Source organism: Prinia subflava, chromosome 25 (genome assembly GCF_021018805.1).
Source record: "Prinia subflava isolate CZ2003 ecotype Zambia chromosome 25, Cam_Psub_1.2, whole genome shotgun sequence".
Lineage (NCBI taxonomy): Eukaryota > Metazoa > Chordata > Aves > Passeriformes > Cisticolidae > Prinia > Prinia subflava.
This window is the reverse complement of record NC_086271.1, coordinates 5,718,986-5,737,535: the sequence shown is the minus strand read 5'-3', so window position 1 is coordinate 5,737,535 and position 18,550 is coordinate 5,718,986. Positions and strand designations below refer to the sequence as shown.

Here is an 18,550-nt window from a genome sequence, read left to right as displayed (position 1 = left end):
ATTCAATTCTCTCTGGGAACTCTAACCCAAGGAAATCTGATTTCCACAGGAAACTGGGGAAAGGGAAAAATGCAAATGGAGCTTTGGGATGACACTGCTGGAGCTCCAAGGGTTTCATTTTTCATTTGATATGTAATTTGAACACCATGCTTACCATTGGAAAGCCAAGCTTGCGAGATATTTCTACAAAGTCCTCATTTCTCTCCTTGACTTGGGATTGCCCTGCAGCAAAATGACTGCACACAAAGCAAAGGCTGGAGGTGTGGAACAGCATCCGAATGGCCACTGCACCCTTGTTCCCAGTGGCTCCTCCCATGCCAGTCTTGACAGTATCGACAGCAACATCCCTGAAACAGTGAAACAACCATGAAACCCGGCACAGATGGCTCTGAGTGTGACTCTGGCCCGGGAGGGACACACTGTTCTCCCAGCCACAAGGCTAGTTTTAAAAAGCTCCAACAGCCACTGAGCAGTAACAAGATAAAATGTGAGCTTTTCAAGCTCACTGGGTGACCAGTGAGGCACTTAAGAACTAAGATAAAACAACTGAAACAACTACTTCACCAGAAGGTGGAACAGCTCTTTCAGAGCCCCACATGGCTCTGAGGATGTTTGGGTGTTATCTTCCAACACAAGGCAAGCTGAAGGTGGCCCAGGCTGGAGGCGGCTGTGCTCACTGACCTGATAAAGGGAGCGTGCTGGGGCCTGATGAACACGAAGAGGCAGACGCCCACCAGCTGCTCTGAGGCCAGCAGCACATACTTGTAATCTCTGGAGATGGTCTTCTGCAGCTCAGCAGCCCACAGCTTCTGGTTCGTGGTGCTGGCAGGGAGATTAAAACCCCCAGGTTAGAAATCAACCGAACCGAGCAGGTTTCCAGCTGGTGATTGAGTGACTAAGCTACATCTAAGAACCCCCAGTAAACCTAGAGGCAGTAAACCAAAGCCAAGCTGGGAATGGTGGTCAAATGCCTCCCAGCAGAGAGACAGGCTCTAGACTATCATGACAATGTCATTGTTCCAAACTCAGCCTCTACAAATGCTGCCTCACCTTTTCCTAACACCACAGACAACTTTAGGAGCCATGACTATCTTTGCTGTATTTACAAGACTAGACTAGAGGAGCAAAACTTAAGAATTGTTTTAGAGAGTTACTTCCTAGCTCAGTCAAATGGGTGTCCACAGTCTTGGATCAAGAAGAAACATCCTTAGATACCTCACAGACTACGGTTTTCAGAGTCAGCACCAGACTGAATGAAAAATATCAGGCCTGGAAACAGCATTAACTACACACAGGGTGAAATTAGGGGATGACAAGCTGACACTTGGTACCCAAAAGACAAAAATCTGCACAAGGGCTACAGCATTACAGGCTTCAGGTGCTCTTCCCAATGAGTTAAACCTTCCCTAACAACAGGAAACACGTAAAGCAGGCAGAGAAAACAATGGGCAAAGGGAATGTGGTCCTAGGACTGCAAACACATTTATACTGGTATCACCTACCACTGGGAAAAATGTATTTCCACAACCCAGTCTGCTAGGAGTGAAAAACCTCAACTCTTACAGTAATGTAACCATGCAACACATGGAATGGCAGTGAAAACTAACAGCATGGAAGGAAGCCTTCCTTTACACAGATCACAACCTGACACATAATGGCATACCAACAATACATGCTTTTGGAAGAAAGATTTTCACAGATTTTGCTGTTCCCAGCAATACAAGACACACAGCTGAAGAACACTGCAAGCACTGGAGAAACCAAAATTTTAAATAACATATGACTTGAAAAAGGTGATTATCAGCCAAACCACTGCTGTGTAGACTAGATCCCCCACCTGGCGTTCACAATGTTTCCTGCATTCAACTCCACCATTTCTTCAAATCCAATGGCAAATATGTCCACAGGTTTGTTTTTGCGATCTGGAGGTAAATAAGGAAAAAGTTATTTCTTGTTTCTAATTAACTTAAGAATCAAGAACTCATGTAGATATATTCATTTTATTAAAGAAATTCCTTACTTGGAAAAAAATTCTTCTCTGAGAGGGTGGTGAGGCCCTGGCACAGGGTGCCCCAGAGCAGCTGTGGCTGCCCCTGGATCCCTGGCAGTGTCCAAGGCCAGGCTGGACCATTGGGGCTTGGAGCAGCCTGGGACAGTGGGAGGTGTCCCTGCCATGGCAGGGGGTGGAACAGGATCTTTACAGTCCCTTCCCACGCAGTTCTATGCTTCTCTGATATCTGTTTCAATGTTTGTAATCTACTTAGAAACATCAGCGTTCTCAAGAAGAAGTAATGACAGAACACAAACCCTACCTTGGAATTCATGGATGCCAGCCAGCTTTGGTGCATCCAGAAGCCAGTCAGTGAGGGTTTGGTTTCTGAAGGCAATACTCCGAAACTGCTTCCCTCCATTGACGTTCCACGTCCCAACGCAGACTCGGATTTTTTTTGGTTTTGCATACTTATAGAAGTTCTCACACATGCTCTTCAGCACTTTTACAGATGCTGCAAAAACATTTGAAAAGACATTACTTTTACAGCAAATGTATCAGAAAATTTGGTAGTGATATCTTTCCAATGTACGTGCACAAAATTAAACTGTGAAAGCACAAGGAATGCAGCTCTCCCAGGGCAAAGCACCCTCAGAGGCACATTACTTGTGTGAGTAAGACACTGACTGAAAAACAGCAGCAATTTCTTCAAAATAATAGAGAGAGAAATCATACACAAAGGAAACTATATCCATGTTTTATAAATATCTGCTGTTCTTTCATCTCATCTGTGACTCTCTAAGGAAACCATCATTTTTTGTACATAGCAACAAGGATATCTACCTCATTTTTACAGATTAAATTTATGAGATCCAATTCCTGTTACAGAACCGATGTGCAGATATATTAATTTTTGGAAGTGTAACAGTTGCTGATGAACTACAAGTACTAAAATAGAGAAGGTACATTATTTCATCATATCAGAGTATGTCTATTTAAGCCACAAGTCTGAATTATTTTTAGGTCAGTTGAATTCCTAAAGAGCTGCTTTAGTGAGGACAGTAGGCTGGGATTCAAAATAATTAAACTCATTTCTCTGTCCCATCAGCCTTTCCCAGTGCCTTGCCTTTATCTGCCAGCTGAAGAGAGAGGAATGACCCTAAAGGACATTGTGAGAAACACAGAAAGAAAGAAGCTGATTCAATGGTCAGGCACTTTACCTAAGTTGTATTAATTTACCTATTTTGAATTTTCTCATGGTTAGCAGACTCCAAAAGAACAACATAAACAATATTAGATGGAATTCTTCCCTTCACTTGCTACTGTCTTTAAAAACAGTCAGTTACTGGGAACAGTATTTTCATTTAAATTCCCCAAATAAGATGACTAGTGAGCTGCTGTTGTTTTTTCAGTTATTCTTTTTAAGTTTGTCATCTTGGCCACCTGGTTAAAACAAAAATCAGATATTCTCTGTCCCTATTGGGCTTGAAAAAAACTGGAAGCAAGAGCAGAAAATATATTGTGTTTGCTGGCTGCAAATGCTTTCCCCGCTGAACAAATCATACAACCATAAACGGGCCAACCACACAGAAAAGACAATGAACTGGCTGGTGTCTCCTTGGGGTGCTCCAAGCAGACCGTGCTTGGGATCACGCTTTCCTCATCACAATCCAGGGAAATGAAGTCTAGAAAACAGGAAGGAGCCATCGGCACACTCGAGCCCTCCAGTGAGAGCCAAACACCGGGTCTGCCTCTGACCCACACCCCAGGAGATCCCAGCCAGGAAATCCAGCACAAAGGCCACGGAGAGTGGGGGCCAGGAGCTACCTCAGCACCCCAGCACCCAAGGGAAACAATGCCAGGAGTGCTGCAGCCGTAACACATCCAAAACCCCAAATCACCCAAAGGAAGGGCTGGCTGAAGCCCAGGAACCCAGAGCAGCATCGCCAGCAGAAGTGCAGGCCTGCAGAGATGAGCCCCTGCACACTCTGAGCAGGGTTAAGGGCAGACTTTGGATGTTCCTCGTCTCAGGTTCCATCTTGTTCTTTTGAAAATGGAGTGGATTTCAGCTTCCTTTTAGTTACTCCAAATCATTCCATGGCCACTGAGCAGCTTTTAAGAAAAGCTGCAAAATCTCATTATTGCCTATTTAATCCTGATGCTGTTATGAGACCCTAATGTGAAAAGCCTTACCAGGTTAGACCCTCACTTGAGAAGTGAACTGACAACAAGCTCATTGCAAACAAAAAACTTCTAGCTTTAAACTAGCAGTCTTCCTAAATTGTAGAATGACACTTTTTATAAATTTGAATAATTAAAAATAAGATTTTCTACTGCTTTCCAAAATACTGAGAGAACCAAGTGCTTTTCAGAGCTCCTGACACTATGATTTTCCTACAGATTTCTAGTTATTTATCTTTTCAGCAAAACTGTGCCTCACTCTACTACATCAGAAATCGAATCAGTTACATTTTCTGTTATTTGCAGCAAAAATACTTTGCTGCTCTTACTGGCCAAATAGAAATTTGGAAATAAGTTTTACAAAAGGAGCGTTAATTTAAAATTCTGTTTGAGATATTCTGTACAACTGAATGGAACTGTTGGAACTTGATGGAACTGTTTTACTGCAACATCCAAATTCCTGTAGGTAGTTCAACACATGCAATTCATACCCAGGTGAAACCCTGAAATGCTAAAAAATAGTTGATTTACAACTCTTACAAAAATAGGCTTTCTAATAAATAATAAAAATTAGACATAAATAATAATAACAACAATAATTTATAAATATATAAAAATGGTTGGCTCTTCTTCCAGAGTTGTAAGATAGAAGGTAATACCATCAGTGAGAGTGACTGGTCATTCCAATAAGCACTTGGTTGCACTGACAAAATGCCAGTGAATCACTTAATTTCAGACATACATTACTTGTGACTACAATTTCATTCTTGAGATACTCACTAAGAGTTAAGTAGGTAGAGTAAAACACGTATAGGAAAAGCAAAATTGGCAAATGTAAAGGCCGTTTGAATTTGCTCAACACACAGTAAAATCTGAATAGAAGAGCATTAGGAATATTTTATTTTAAATAATGGTTTCTGGGAACAAGAACATGAAGTGCTGCACAGTGACAAGTTTCCTGCATGAATACAAGTACATGGAGCCTTCTAGCAGCAAATAAAATAAAATTACAAACTGTAGTGAGGAATTTCACCTCTTATCCTAAACAAAGCAAAAACACAGAAGCCTCCAAATCCCATGAAAAGGAAAATTCCTTTACAGCCAGAACACGTGCAAAAATAAACCCCTGTGAATTGGTCACCTCATTTCCTACCTCCTAACATTTTTCACCTCTTACATTGTCACTTTTCTTGGATTAAAGGATGTTAGGGCACAGGAATGCCAGATCCAAACACCACCAGGGAAACGTGAGCCCATAGACAAATACTATGCAAACAGACATAGGAAAAGCCAGAGGACAGCAACAGCTGGTCAGGTATTCACAGTTCATTTTACTGTACTATACTATACCTGATTGTAATGATTGCTCTGAAACTACGGATGCAGTAAGAGGGAAACAAGAAAAGATTAGTCAAATAAGTCATTGCTTTTTAGGATTTTCCAGCAATGTGTGAGGAAACATGCTGTTAATACACAATTTTTTACACATAACCATTTGCATCAGTTAAAACACATTTTATGCTACAAAATCTACCAAGTTGCATAACAGGATCAGCAAATTTTCTTTCCCTCCTTTATTAATAATGGATTCACACACGTTGAAGTACCCCACTACTTAACTTGCCACCTAACAGAGAATGCAGAGATTTCAGGGAAGAGGGAATAATGCTCCTCAGATATCAGGAGCTGCAAATACAAAAAGGACAGCTTGCAGTCCCAGAAAAGGTGGGAGGAAATGAAAACAAATTTTAACTAATTTTGAGCTGAGGTCCATTTAGCAGATCTCAGATCTAAGAAAAATCACAGTAACGTGAAACCTTGTGCTAAATAAATGGGACAGAAACACTCCCTTGGACTCCACATGGGAGCAAGATGTGGACCCTCGAGGTGGAGACTACAACTGGGCAACGATTTTCTTCTTGTGCCAGAGATTTGCACTGAAGCTTTGACATATTTTGCCTCATTCTAGGTTAAGATGTGTGCAGGAAAAGGAAAAAAAAAATGAAAAGGAAAATTTAAGAATGTTATTACTCCCTAAAAATTGCAGTGACCCAGAACATTATCACCTGGGACCTTGGAAAGAAGACTCAAATTTAAGTTCCTTCTTTGCCCAAATATGAGCTCCTGTATTTCTGATGTCCCAAGAGAGGACTGAACACAGCCCTGTGACTGACCAGACCCTGCAGATGATGGGACTGAATGCAGTCCTGGGGACCTCGGAGCCCACAGCTCTTTGGGGATGCAGGATGCTGGTTCAGCGCCCTGCTCTCATGAGGAGAACCACCCTCCTGATACCAAACCCCCAAGACTCAGTGGCTGCTCTGCACAAGCAGAGCTTCTTATCGAAATCTCTCTGGTTTTGATGTAGAACTTCACCCACAAACAATAAACAGGCAAAGCAATTTCTGCAGCACATTACTTTGGTGCTGTTAGTAAAGCAGAAGTAACTTCCATTTTTTAATAAGCCCAGAGAACATAAAATAGCATTTATACTTTCCAACAGTGCTTTGAAAACAAACTCTACACAGCTTTCTTACACCAAATAGTTATCAGAGATTAAAATCCTGAAAGACACATACCGCGTAAACTGCTGGTGGTTAAGAGAGCCCGTGCTTTATCTGCTAAATCACTATTTAGGGTATTTCCCAATAACAAAACATCAATGGCCTCCTGCTTGGAGCTATCAAAAAAGTTATTTTGGATCGTTCTGGTCACAGAACGAGCACCATCCTTCAGCTTTCCAGCCTGTTAGGGAGGAACACGTATAAAATATTTTATGTTGGACACTGCTCACAATACATTGGCAATATTCAGTAGATATAAGTAAACCATGTTAATGATTTTAAGGGCTAAGGCAATTTTCTTCTTTAAGTATTAAATCAAGTTGTCTGAGCCTACTGTGCTACATGTACTTTCCCCCCACCCCCAAATGCTAAAAAACCACAGTAATACCTACAAGGCGTATCTAACAAGCAGATATAAATTAAACTACATAATGTTTAGTGTATATAATACTGCAGGGAGAGGAATTATTTTTTCCCCTAAACCCCAGCTCTGTAAAAATAGATTTGATACAGTGCCATGTTTAGACCACGACAGGGATTTTGGGCTTTTCCCCAAATAGTGAGAGATGAGCAAGCACTCGAGTCCAAATGCCACAATACACAAATGTATATGTTTATGCATTTAGGAGTTAAGAATTTGCATTCTGGAATATCCATGTTAAAAGCAGAGAGAGTTTCGACTTAAGCACCCCCCCCCTTAACTTGTTGAAATAACATGCAAGTCTCATGCAGCATCCCAGAAGGAACACAGACACTAATCCACAGACACATCCAGGCACTGTCTGTGCACTCTGGCTGACTGAACCGCAGTCCAGAGGAACGGTGCCCCACCACTGGGATGAACAAGGGTCTGCAGAAAAATGTGCTGCTGATGCCCAGGCACCCGAGGGTCACACACACCTAAAGGACAATGTAAGCACACAGAATGCAGTCTGACACTCCACTCAGAGCGGGCAGTGTTGGTCTGGGCACACAAAAACACCTTTCTGATTGGTGCTGCACGTGCTTTGCCCGTGAGGTGCCTGTGAGCACACACTCTGCAGGTACACGAAATACAGACTGGGATCCATCAGGGATGCTGCAAGGGATTGTGTTATTATCAAAAAATACTCCCAAGTCTACGGCTTGCACTGTCCATGAAAGCCTCTTAAATGCACGTGGAAGGAAGGCAAAAGCCTAACAGAATTATCCAAGGATTCAGTTCTGTGAATTGTAGTGGACAATGAGACAGAAGCTACTCTTTTGGCAAGGCTAAGTGACTTTGGCAGACAGTGGGGATGAACTGCAGGGAGCACTGCACTCACTGCAAGAGGATTCTGACAGGATGCACTCCCTTCCTGGCAGACAATGTTCAACTGATGATCCAAAAAGGCACACTCACCATTCACATACCAGGCAATTAATTGAAAGGAACCCCGAGAAAGCAAAAGAAAGAGCAGGTAAGGAGTTAGATGTAATGAGTATTACAGTACTTTAAAAAGAACTGGTTTTCAGTATAGAAAGATATATTAATACACTTAAGGTTAAAATCATTTTCTCTTATGTGAAATTTCTACATTTTTACTTCTAAGTAGTCTTGTGCTTTGAAGAATCAAACTGATATGTAGGAAATGGAACAATTTCAGGGATCAAACTTTCCATTTGAGAAATAAGAATGCAACTTAAAAACTACACTTTAAAATATATACTCAGAGTACTGAAAAACATAATGAGTCAGGTTGAATTGAAACGAGCAGGTATTTTAAGGCTTTGAAAGCATTAAAGATTGTCTTTGAATAGATGGGACTCATGTCAGAGATGTCTGATTTGATTTACGACTTGTGGTACTAATTAGAGTTGTCCCAGGGCAGGGATCCAGAATTATTCCAAAGACAGCAGAACAAATGTACTGTCAGGTTTAACAAACTGAAACCAGGATAACTATTCTGTGTTTCAAACACTAAAATCGGAAATGTAAATACATTAAATGCATTTTTAAAAGTAAAAAAGATAAATAGCCAAATGAACTAGATGAAACAGATAACAGTTAATTTAGGAAAAGGAACGAAGAAGGTTGGATGGCAAAGTCAAGGCAAGGGGAGACACTCCATAAAATACTTACTGCAGTTCTCCTGGCAGTCTAGGTGACATTTTGGTAAGAAAATCAAACTAAACATCTTGAACCAAATTCCACTCTATAGTAAAATACAAGCAATTCCCAAATGAAGAAGGCTTGTATGCACCAGTCAAGGGGCAGAATAAGCAACGGGTTTATTTGATTCCTTTGTTTTTTATGTATTTTGCTGTGATAGCTCCTACATGAGCAGAGAAGAACCCTGGCACAGTGTGAATGAACAAGTGATGGGAAATCCAAAACAGTTGGCTATGGGTACACAGGATATAACATGGAACGAGAAGCAGCACATTCTTCAGCAGAAAGAACAGTGTGAAAAGACATTCTGGAAGGAACTAAGGGCAAAAATTGTTACGGGTCAACATTTGTCTTGACAAGTATCACCTGGCAAGGGACAGGATTAGGGAAACAAAAAAGCAACATTGTGAGAGAAAAACCAAAGACAGCATTAGAAAATGGGAACAACTCAGGCATCAACCCAGACAAAACAGGTTGAAGAGAAACATCACACTGTCACGGAGCATGGAACTGTTCTCACAGCGTTAGAAAGCAGGGTAGAAATAAAATTTGGGTTCTTTTCAGTAACTGCAAAACTAAAACGAAAAAGCTGGATGAACATGCAAACAAAACCCAGCAGGCTACAACTAGAACAGTAATAAAACATGAACAACGTGTTCCCCATCAAACATACCTGAAAAGGAGATATAGTGAATGAAACTGAAATAACAGCAGGAGAGGTACAGAGGGAAAGTAAAAATATTCAAAGAAACTAAAGCTGACATGAATACACATTTTTCTGAACTATGTTTTAAAGAAACGGAAGATTTCAGCCTTATCCTTTCATACAGAATGGTGTTATGTGGGAGGCAGGAGCATGGCTAGGAAGGGATGTACAGGAACATGACCTGGTTATCAACAGAACCAACCATTTTAAGTTAATTTTTTGGTTGGTTGGGTTTTGTTTGAGATTGGTTTAGGATTACAAAGAGCATGTTTTCTAAGAGAGAATCTCATCACTGCCATATTAATGGCAGAATTTATTAGAACCCATCCTAAACACTGCTGAAGCATTTGAGAAGATGTATTTTACCTTTGCTTTTCCTTCAAGGGCTCCAGTTCCAGCATAAATTTTACTGACAGAATCACCGTTCACAGACCACATGGACCGGAAAACCTCCTGGAAGCGAGTGACTAACTGAGGCTTCTCAGCCAGTCCCAACACCTCCAACTGCTTCGTTAGCATCTGGAACAGGTGAGGACAACATCAGCAAAAACACCCAGCAAAACAAATCAAAAACAAACAATCAACCCCCCACTTTAACTACATTTCTTAAAAGGCACATCCTATTTTTCAGCATACATGCATAAAACCCCATAAATCTTGGGTTTTCATGTACCATTCTGAGCCAGCTGTCAGCATGTTACACTTGAAAGGCTGCATCAAACATGGAGTTTAGCACAAACACTTCATTTTTCTTTGAAGACAGGTAGTAATACAGAAAAAAATACACAGCTGATTTGTAAATGTTTTCATCTTAAGTTCACCAAATTAAACGCAAAGCTACTTTCAAGAGCTTTTAAAAATCTTTAAAGCCTTAGTGTGTCTGACAGCAAGAAGGAGCCTCAAATAATAGACACAGAATGGCAAAGGCAAAATTCTGAAGGTTGGGCAGGAATCAACAGAAGATACAAAAGGAAACTTGCAAAACAAAATTAAGAAGAAATACACAAGAAGTTTTAGAAATCGGGTGCCTGCTCTTTACAATTTTAGGGGGTCATCTAGAGTTCAGTACCTGTTATTTTAAGTAGCTACTGTGTTAAATACAGTAAGAATTAATATATCTCATTTAATAAAATTTTAAAATTAAATATGCAGTTCTTCAGGATTAACCATTTCTCTTCTTATTAATTACTTTTATGCTTTTAGCTCTCATACTTCAGCTGAAATCATAATTCTCATTGCTGAAAAATCTGGCATACCTGGTTTAAAAAAGAAGTTTTATTTATGCAGTTCTTAAAAGGATATGAAAGGAAAAAACAGCTACATAGCTAAGTTTGACATGTAAACACTCTACACATCAAGAGTGTAAAAAGATATTCTTATGCCATAGAAAATTTGTGTTAAACTACATAACTACATATTTCAGAATCAGATATGTATGTTCCACAACCAATGCCTTGTAAGTTCTCACAGAAATTCCTTTCAAGAGGAGCATTTTAACTAAATAAAACTCAGAAAATGGAAGGGTAATGATTTTCCTAGGTTTGACCTCACAGCACCCCTCTTTTTTCATTTTCAAATGTGCTGAAGGCCTTCTCTCTGGAAGTCAGAGTAAGAAAGAGCTCACCCCACACAAAGCTCATTGACAGCCCCAGAAGCAGCAGGGCTGTGGGTCCCTACCTCCAAGCCCAGGAAGGCCTGCACGCTGTTCGTCCTGTCCAGACAGTCCAAGCAGTTGGTCCTGACCGTGCCGCTCTGGGATCTGTGCCAAGGACAGCAGGAGAGGGAAAACAGCTGAAGTAACTCATCCAACACACATCTCCTCAACAGAGGCAGGCACGGGCAGATCTGAACCAGAGCTGTCAATCAGGCCACTGTCAGGGCGGCATTCCTGCCCCACAGGGACATTTATCAACGTGTCAGCAACTGAGGGTGAGCTTCAAGTGCTCGCTGAGCACAGCTCAGGCATTTTCTGCAAATAACATCAGCCTTGCTGCTTCAGTTTCTCCCAATCCTCCTTGCTTGCTTGGTTAAAGTACTTTGCAAGATTAAGGTCTCTTTTCAAATAATTCAACTAGCATACCTCCAAAAAACCTCAGAGAGAAATAACTCTTAGTTACAACAAAAATGAAAGAGGTACTGAGACAGTTCTTGAATTTTATTTAACTAGAAGTAACAAGGATTTGTGATGTAACTAAAGCCAATTCCAACACCTCATTACCTGCCCATAAAAATGAAAGCAAGCCTGGCCCCTTTAGCTCAAGGGGTGTTTGAGGCCCTCCAGCGCTCAGAACTGCTCCAGCTCCTTCGGGAGAAGCCCAGTAACCCCTGCTGGAAAGCTCTCAAAGGATCACATTAAGCAATATCCACGTGCTGCTTGCTCAGCTAGGAGTTCAAAACTCTAAAGACTCTCCCAAGGACACACGCTTATCATCCCATACCTTTGTCACTCCCACTGCACACTTTGTTCACCAAAGTCAGTGTGGTTTCAGCACCTTTACTTAGAGACCTAACCACAAACTGCAGCAAGTTCTGAAGAACTTTCTTCAAGGTGGGATTTTTTTTTGGCATTATTATCTCTGCATTTGATTTGAAATCCAAAGCAAAAAGCCTGATATTTCCCAAAGGCGACAGTGCATGAACTCACAAGCATCCTAACTGTATCTTTTAATAGCACAAGTCTTTGAGCTGTCACAAGTCACAACTTTTTTTTTTTGCTTTCAGTCTGTTGCATTTTTATTTCTGATGGCTTTATTTGAATCCCCCAATAAAAAAAAATATGCCACTTTTCAAGCTTTTCAAATCCCCTCATCACTCAGCAACTCTTTCTTGGGAAGAACCTCACTCAGCACTTTGCTCTGCATTAGTTAAAAGGAGGAAGGGTGTGGAAGGAAGAAGAGAAGGAATGTTGCCTACTTCTACCCCTGCATCTCTTTTCCTGCTGAGGTAAGCGCAGCCTTTGCTCCAGGAATCAGGAATAAGTGCAGAGCAGAGCAGGAAACATGCATCTCAATCCTGCTTTGAGAGAAAGGAATCTCTCAAATGGGGCATCCAGGCACAGTCAAAAACACTGCCCTGAACACGAACATGGACAACACACAGAAAATAGTAGGTTCCACCACTGAGGGAAATCCTGAGCGTGTTATACAGGAGGATGGAAAAACAGTCATTAATTCCATGTGGCTGCCTGCTAGAAAGAGGACTATCGACCATCTTCACAAAATCCTGAGGTCCAAGGCCTCAAATGAGTTCTTGCCCCTTGAATGTCTCACAGAGATCTTCCTCAGAGACTTTCAGAGCATACACAGAATGAGACCAGATCTTACCAGAGTAAAATAGGTGACCCATATTCCAGCTGGTAAGGATCACCTAGGACACACTAAAACCACAACAGCGGCAACATTCCTTCTCCTTTCTTCTTGCTGAGGGGTGAAACACATGGCAGCACCACAATTTAATCTGAGGAAACGTATGCAAGTTATACACACAAACCTTTTCACTTCCTTTCCATCAAAATAGAAAAATCCACACTCCAAGAATTTCTGGACTTGAGGTTTAAGCACACTGTGTAGTTTTTCTGCCTTTCCACCTTTAACCATCTGATGATAGTCGAAGTTCACCATTTTGATATCAGCTGAATGTTCAGATGCTTTCAAATGGCTCTGGCATTGTAAACAGAAAAAAAAAGTATAAATATACCAGTACCTGAACATACAGTAGGAGCTAAACAAGAGATTACAAATATTTTACAAGTTGTTTTATTAGCTTTCTTTTAGGTAAAATGAAACAACTTTTATCACCATTGAAACAAATCACTCGGAACTGATTCATATTCCACGTGTATTTTTGTTTTCCTTGTTACAAAGTCAGGTTTTTCCCTTACTGCCCCAGGGGAGACCAAGGTAGGCCACGGCCTCTTCTGCTGCTCAAATGCTTTTCATCAATAGTCACTGACATGCTGGTCAGCAATGGGGATTGAATCAACACTTCATCAACTCCTACCGACAGAAAACCCCCCAAATTACTGGGGTTGCTGTGGAGGGCACCTTGAGCAAAACTTTCCTCAATACTCCCTGAAAAACCTTCAAGAGTCCATACAAGGTTTGTTGGCAAAGCCCTGGGTATTGATGCACATCTGGGAACGCTCCTGTCTCCTACCACGAGAGCTGGATACAGCAAACACCCAGTGAATGCCCCAAGCCATTCAATCCCTACAAGGCTGGGGGCAAAAGGCCGGGGGGAAATAACAGATGGCCACTGACACGTTCTCTGGCTTCACACAGAACTCCTCAAATGGTCCCTATTTATCAACTGCAACGTGAGGTTTTCTTTTAAACTAACCAGTGGGAATCACTGAGAATGGCCACTGATAGTTATCATCTGAACAAACATTTCCTGCTAATCATGGAGCAGCTCCATATTTAAATTGATAAACTGTATTTTAATAAAATATTAAGGGATATATCCATTAATTTCAAAAGAAATATCCTTAGAAGAAACATCACAGCATTAAATATCATAAAGCATAATGCATTTATTCATCGATTTTATAGGATAAAAAAGGTTTTTGTTTTCAATAAGACACTAGTAAGCATGACATACAAAAACAACCTCAAATTCCTCAACATTGTCTACATTGCTGTTATAATTTTCCAGTACAATAACCAATCTGAACAGAGTCAAACAGGAATTATGTAGAGAGCTTTCACTGATTCATTTCACACCACGCATCTTAAGGAGTGCTGTTATGATAAATCCAATTTTAGCTCCCAGAGCACAGCATACCTGGGGGTTTGATTTCCAAAGGCTGTGTAAAAGCTTCATTGCAAACAAGCAAATTCCAAGGATATGCACAGTGAAAGAACTGTCATGCTCACCTGGAAAGCCTTGCTGAGCATGTGCTCCCCTTCTTTTGCCCCGAGTAAATTTACAATAATTTGCTTGCCATATAAATTTTTAAGAGTTTGGAAATGCCTGTTAACAGAGGAAAAATTTCACAGTCATCTTCTGGCAGAAAATTAACACCAACCAATTAATATCAATTACACAGAAAATTAATACCAACACCTGCAACACTGAGAAGTTTCGAAGTATGCAATATAAATTTCATTCACACTTTCCAACAAACCACTGAAAGACATAAGCAATCCCCAAGAAGTTCCTAGCTTTGCTGAATCCCACATTTGTACACCCAAGGCCTCCCATATGGAATATCAGATGCCATCTCTGTGATGCAGCAGAACTTATCAGAGGTTTGCAGTGCATCAGCAAAAAATTTTAGATGTTTTTTACCTGTCAAAAGCTGGTGCATTCGCCTCAAAACCCCTTGACATCCTGACACGATGGGATCCCACCTACAAGACCAAGATTACATTAAATTGTCTTGAGTAAAAGACACATGAACATTTCACTTCTTCTGCAAAATGCTGGTATGTCTAAAGAGCCTCGAGTCCCTGTACAGCACAAACTTCTTTTAACCTTTCCTGTAAAAAATGTGCCACAGCAGTAGTTACTGAGTCAGCCCCTCTTTCAAGGAAATTGTGATGAAATCCTATTTCAGTAATTCTTGATCCTCACTGACTTCTTGAAAAGACTTCTCCTCAAGAACAACTCAGAAGAAAACAGTCTCTTTGGATGCCCTTAGATAACCCGTTTAAAAGAGGAAAAAGAACTACTAAGAGAAGATATGGAAAAAAGAATGGACATTCAAGTTGTGTGCAAAGCAACTTTTACACTTGAGAGGACCAGGCTTGGCGAGTCACAATAGCATGAATGTGCTCCCAAAGGATCACCTCATCCTCACAGGCAACTGTGAAGAACAGTCCAAAGGCTAGTAGATGATGTTTAAAAGGACATAAATACAAATTATCTGTATAATTAAATCTATCTCCTGCTTACCTGCAGTCCTGGCTGTTCCCAAAATAATGGAACAGATCCTCGAATCTGTATGAAAGATGACACAGAGTCATCCAAATATATCACCTGTTAAGGAACATAAAGCATAGTATTAAAAATTATCTCAGTGTAAGATTACAGAATTCTTAGCCTTAACTAAACATGGAGCAAATAAAATCTATTTACATGTTACATATTCCACACTACAAGCTAAAATATTGTTTCCAAGACTGTGAACAATTCCTACAAAAAGTTCTGTCACTGTCATGCTCCCTTGCAGAATGACAATTCACAACATCTAAGGAAATACAGCTTTTATTATTTGGGCTTGAGTAAATTCTGCACTAGCAGTAAGATGTTTTAAACAGCCTTGTAAGACTTTCCTGCAGGAATAGTCAAAATGAACACCACTGCACAGAAAATCATCACGTGGCCTACTCAGAACACTTGCACAGATTTTCTGCCTCAGAAACCACCATAGCAGGGTCCCTGAAGTATCCATCCAAAGGAACACTCAAGTGGAATAACACATCACAGCCTTTCAGTGACATGGGCACACTAGGAAACTTGGGCAGAGCAAGTGCAACAAGGGTGTTCTGACTGAACTCCTGGAACTGGAGGTGTACCAGCAGAGCCCTTCCTGCACAAAGTCCTCCTTCAATCACCTGGGCTCTGGAAGGAGGCGTGAGTCAGCCAAAGAAACCCAGGAGCACCAACAACCCCTTGGGAACAGGCTACCATGGAAAGTGAGCCAAGGAAAGCCAGCAAAGAAAGATTTAGCAGGTTCTCACATTTGTGTATGAGGGCAGAACCACGAAATCAAAGGCAGCAGAAGGACAGTGGCTTTACAAGCAGCCTTTCAGAGGAGCTGTGCTAAGTGGAACACTGTTGTCTTTCCTGAGCCACAAGGTATCGGTGTTTTGGCATTTGCCTGTTACCTTTTGCCTGTTCCTTTTACTTAGGATTAGCTCAGGCCAGAAGTGGAACATGCTGCCGTGCAGCTCAAGGGGCTCAGGGGAAGCACAGCCACCCACAGGAGTTCAGCACCTTCTTAAGCTACTGCGACAGGGACACAGGCATGCCCTGACCATAAGCCACACTAAAAACCAAGATCATCAAATTACATAACCTGCTTAGCCTCCTAATTTAGCATCAAAGAAGCTATTGCAATATCTGCTGGTGGCAGACTTGACTCACGATCTGTTGATTTTGAGCAAAAATCTAACCACTTGGGGGCTTACACTGTCAGCCAAGCTGTGGGCACTGAAGCCTAACATACCTGCTCTGTTTCAACAAAATTGGCCACGTGGCCGTCATCGTTTGTTCCCCGGACGTTGAAGCGGGTGCCAGCCCGCTCACAGCTCAGCCGGGAAATGAGACAAGCCTTTGCCTGCTTGTGGGCTGCATAAATGGTCCTGATCTCCACTCCTCCACACATGAGACGCAGCAACCAGTCATCACAGCTCACGCCATAGTGCTTCAGATGCAAATGCAGCGACTGGTTCCTGTCAGGGAGAAAACAACCATCAGAGATCCAGAAGGAATTACAATTCCGCTCCAATTGTGAGGCCAACAGCCAACTCCTGACATTTTACACCTACTAACACAAATAAGACCAGGAAAAGAGGCATGCTATAGTTTTGTGATATAACTCTCATTTAAACGTTCCTGGAATAGCAAATGGCACAATAAGAAGACGGAGTGAGGCTGTGAATTTCAATGACCTGAAAATAATAACCCTTATAGCCCTTGCTTGTCACCCACCAACAAAACAACACTCCAAGTTTGTTTATACTTCTCTGCTCAGCCTTGTTTTGAGAAGCCAAAGGTTACAGACTCCAGGAAAGCAAGACAGAATTCCAGTGACGGGGTTACCTTTTCTGTAGAGTGTAAAACACCATTCAATCTCACACCACCACAAAATAAAGCTGAAAAGAAATTCTTATCGATATACAATGAAAACTTTCATTATATGCCACCTAACCCTAATCCTATGCCACTCACCAGAAAGGCTTCCAAGAATCCATTCCCAGCCAACTGGTTCTCAAGTTTCTTTAAACACCAATTTCAGGGTTAAGTGCTTTATACACTGCATATATCATTTTCTAATAGCAATTACTGTTCACATGAAAGGAAGATCCACTGTTGGAATGTACCAGCGCATTTAGCAGCACTAATCAATGCTGCATGAAGTAACTAAGACTAAAGTTTGGGTTCTGAGAATTTTTTTGTTTGCCTCACTCTAGTGGGGCTTGGCTTTTGATCTTCTTCAGAAACATTCACTTGTATAAAAAAGGAGCAAAGTTTTCTGCATAGCAAAGAAAAGCAGACTCCAGGCAGATGTCTGGTTGTGTCTCTGCCCAGAAAATTCTACTGCAATTGCAAACAGCACATTCGTAATAACAGTGGAAGTGCTTTAATTTTAGTCTTTTCATTCTAAACCTAAGCATACAGGTGCATTATAACAGGACACTGAAAACAAACAATATTCTTTCCCTGGGCACTCTGAGCCTGGATGTTTGGCAGGGAAAAATCCCCAGGAAGCTCCCTGAAGTGCACATGCAGAATACTTCCTGCTCTTGACTTTCAGCAGTTTCATTTCTAGCTTTTGGAATCTGGACATTCCACCAACCTCCTGTGAGGATTGGTTCTTACTGAAAAAAACAGAACCAGGTAACTTCAGAAGTTTTACAATAGGGGTCAGAATCAGCCCAGCTTATTTGGACAGGGTTAACAGGCAGCATTTCTCAAGCTCTGAAGTACTGACTCATCAATAGAGAGCCAAGTCTTTTTTCCAGATGCACAGAGAAACAGCAAGGTTTCTACAACCCCTGTAAACCTCCATCAAGAAAACAACGTTTCTGAAGGCCTGAGCTTCCTTCCTACCTCAGTAATTTTTTCTTTTACTTGACCCTGATCAGATTCCTCTACCTGACCAAAACAGCATCTAAGACTAGAGAAGCATTGGCTCATATGCCAGAGCTCGTTTGGTGTATTTTGGTCAGAACAGGGGGGTGGATGCAGCTTTTCACCTGTTCTAACAGTGTAAAGCCAAGTCCTCAGCTCCCTCCCAAGACTCCGGAACA

At 41.3% G+C, this 18,550-nt stretch overlaps 1 protein-coding gene across 12 annotated transcripts in view; it reads right to left on the bottom strand.

Annotated features, from left to right (window-relative positions):
- Positions 1-18,550, bottom strand: part of SYNJ1 (synaptojanin 1) — a 50,341-nt gene that overhangs the window by 21,155 nt on the left and 10,636 nt on the right. For all 12 annotated transcript variants that reach the window (XM_063419394.1, XM_063419384.1, XM_063419385.1 and 9 more), the window contains 12 exons: positions 16,744-16,969; positions 15,468-15,551; positions 14,862-14,923; positions 14,447-14,543; positions 13,062-13,231; positions 11,250-11,331; positions 9,939-10,091; positions 6,751-6,916; positions 2,313-2,504; positions 1,838-1,922; positions 682-822; positions 155-347 (listed from right to left, as the gene is read on the bottom strand). In XM_063419394.1, coding sequence (XP_063275464.1) covers positions 155-347; positions 682-822; positions 1,838-1,922; positions 2,313-2,504; positions 6,751-6,916; positions 9,939-10,091; positions 11,250-11,331; positions 13,062-13,231; positions 14,447-14,543; positions 14,862-14,923; positions 15,468-15,551; positions 16,744-16,969 — 1,651 coding nt within the window. The remainder of the gene's footprint in view (positions 1-154; positions 348-681; positions 823-1,837; positions 1,923-2,312; positions 2,505-6,750; positions 6,917-9,938; positions 10,092-11,249; positions 11,332-13,061; positions 13,232-14,446; positions 14,544-14,861; positions 14,924-15,467; positions 15,552-16,743; positions 16,970-18,550) is intronic.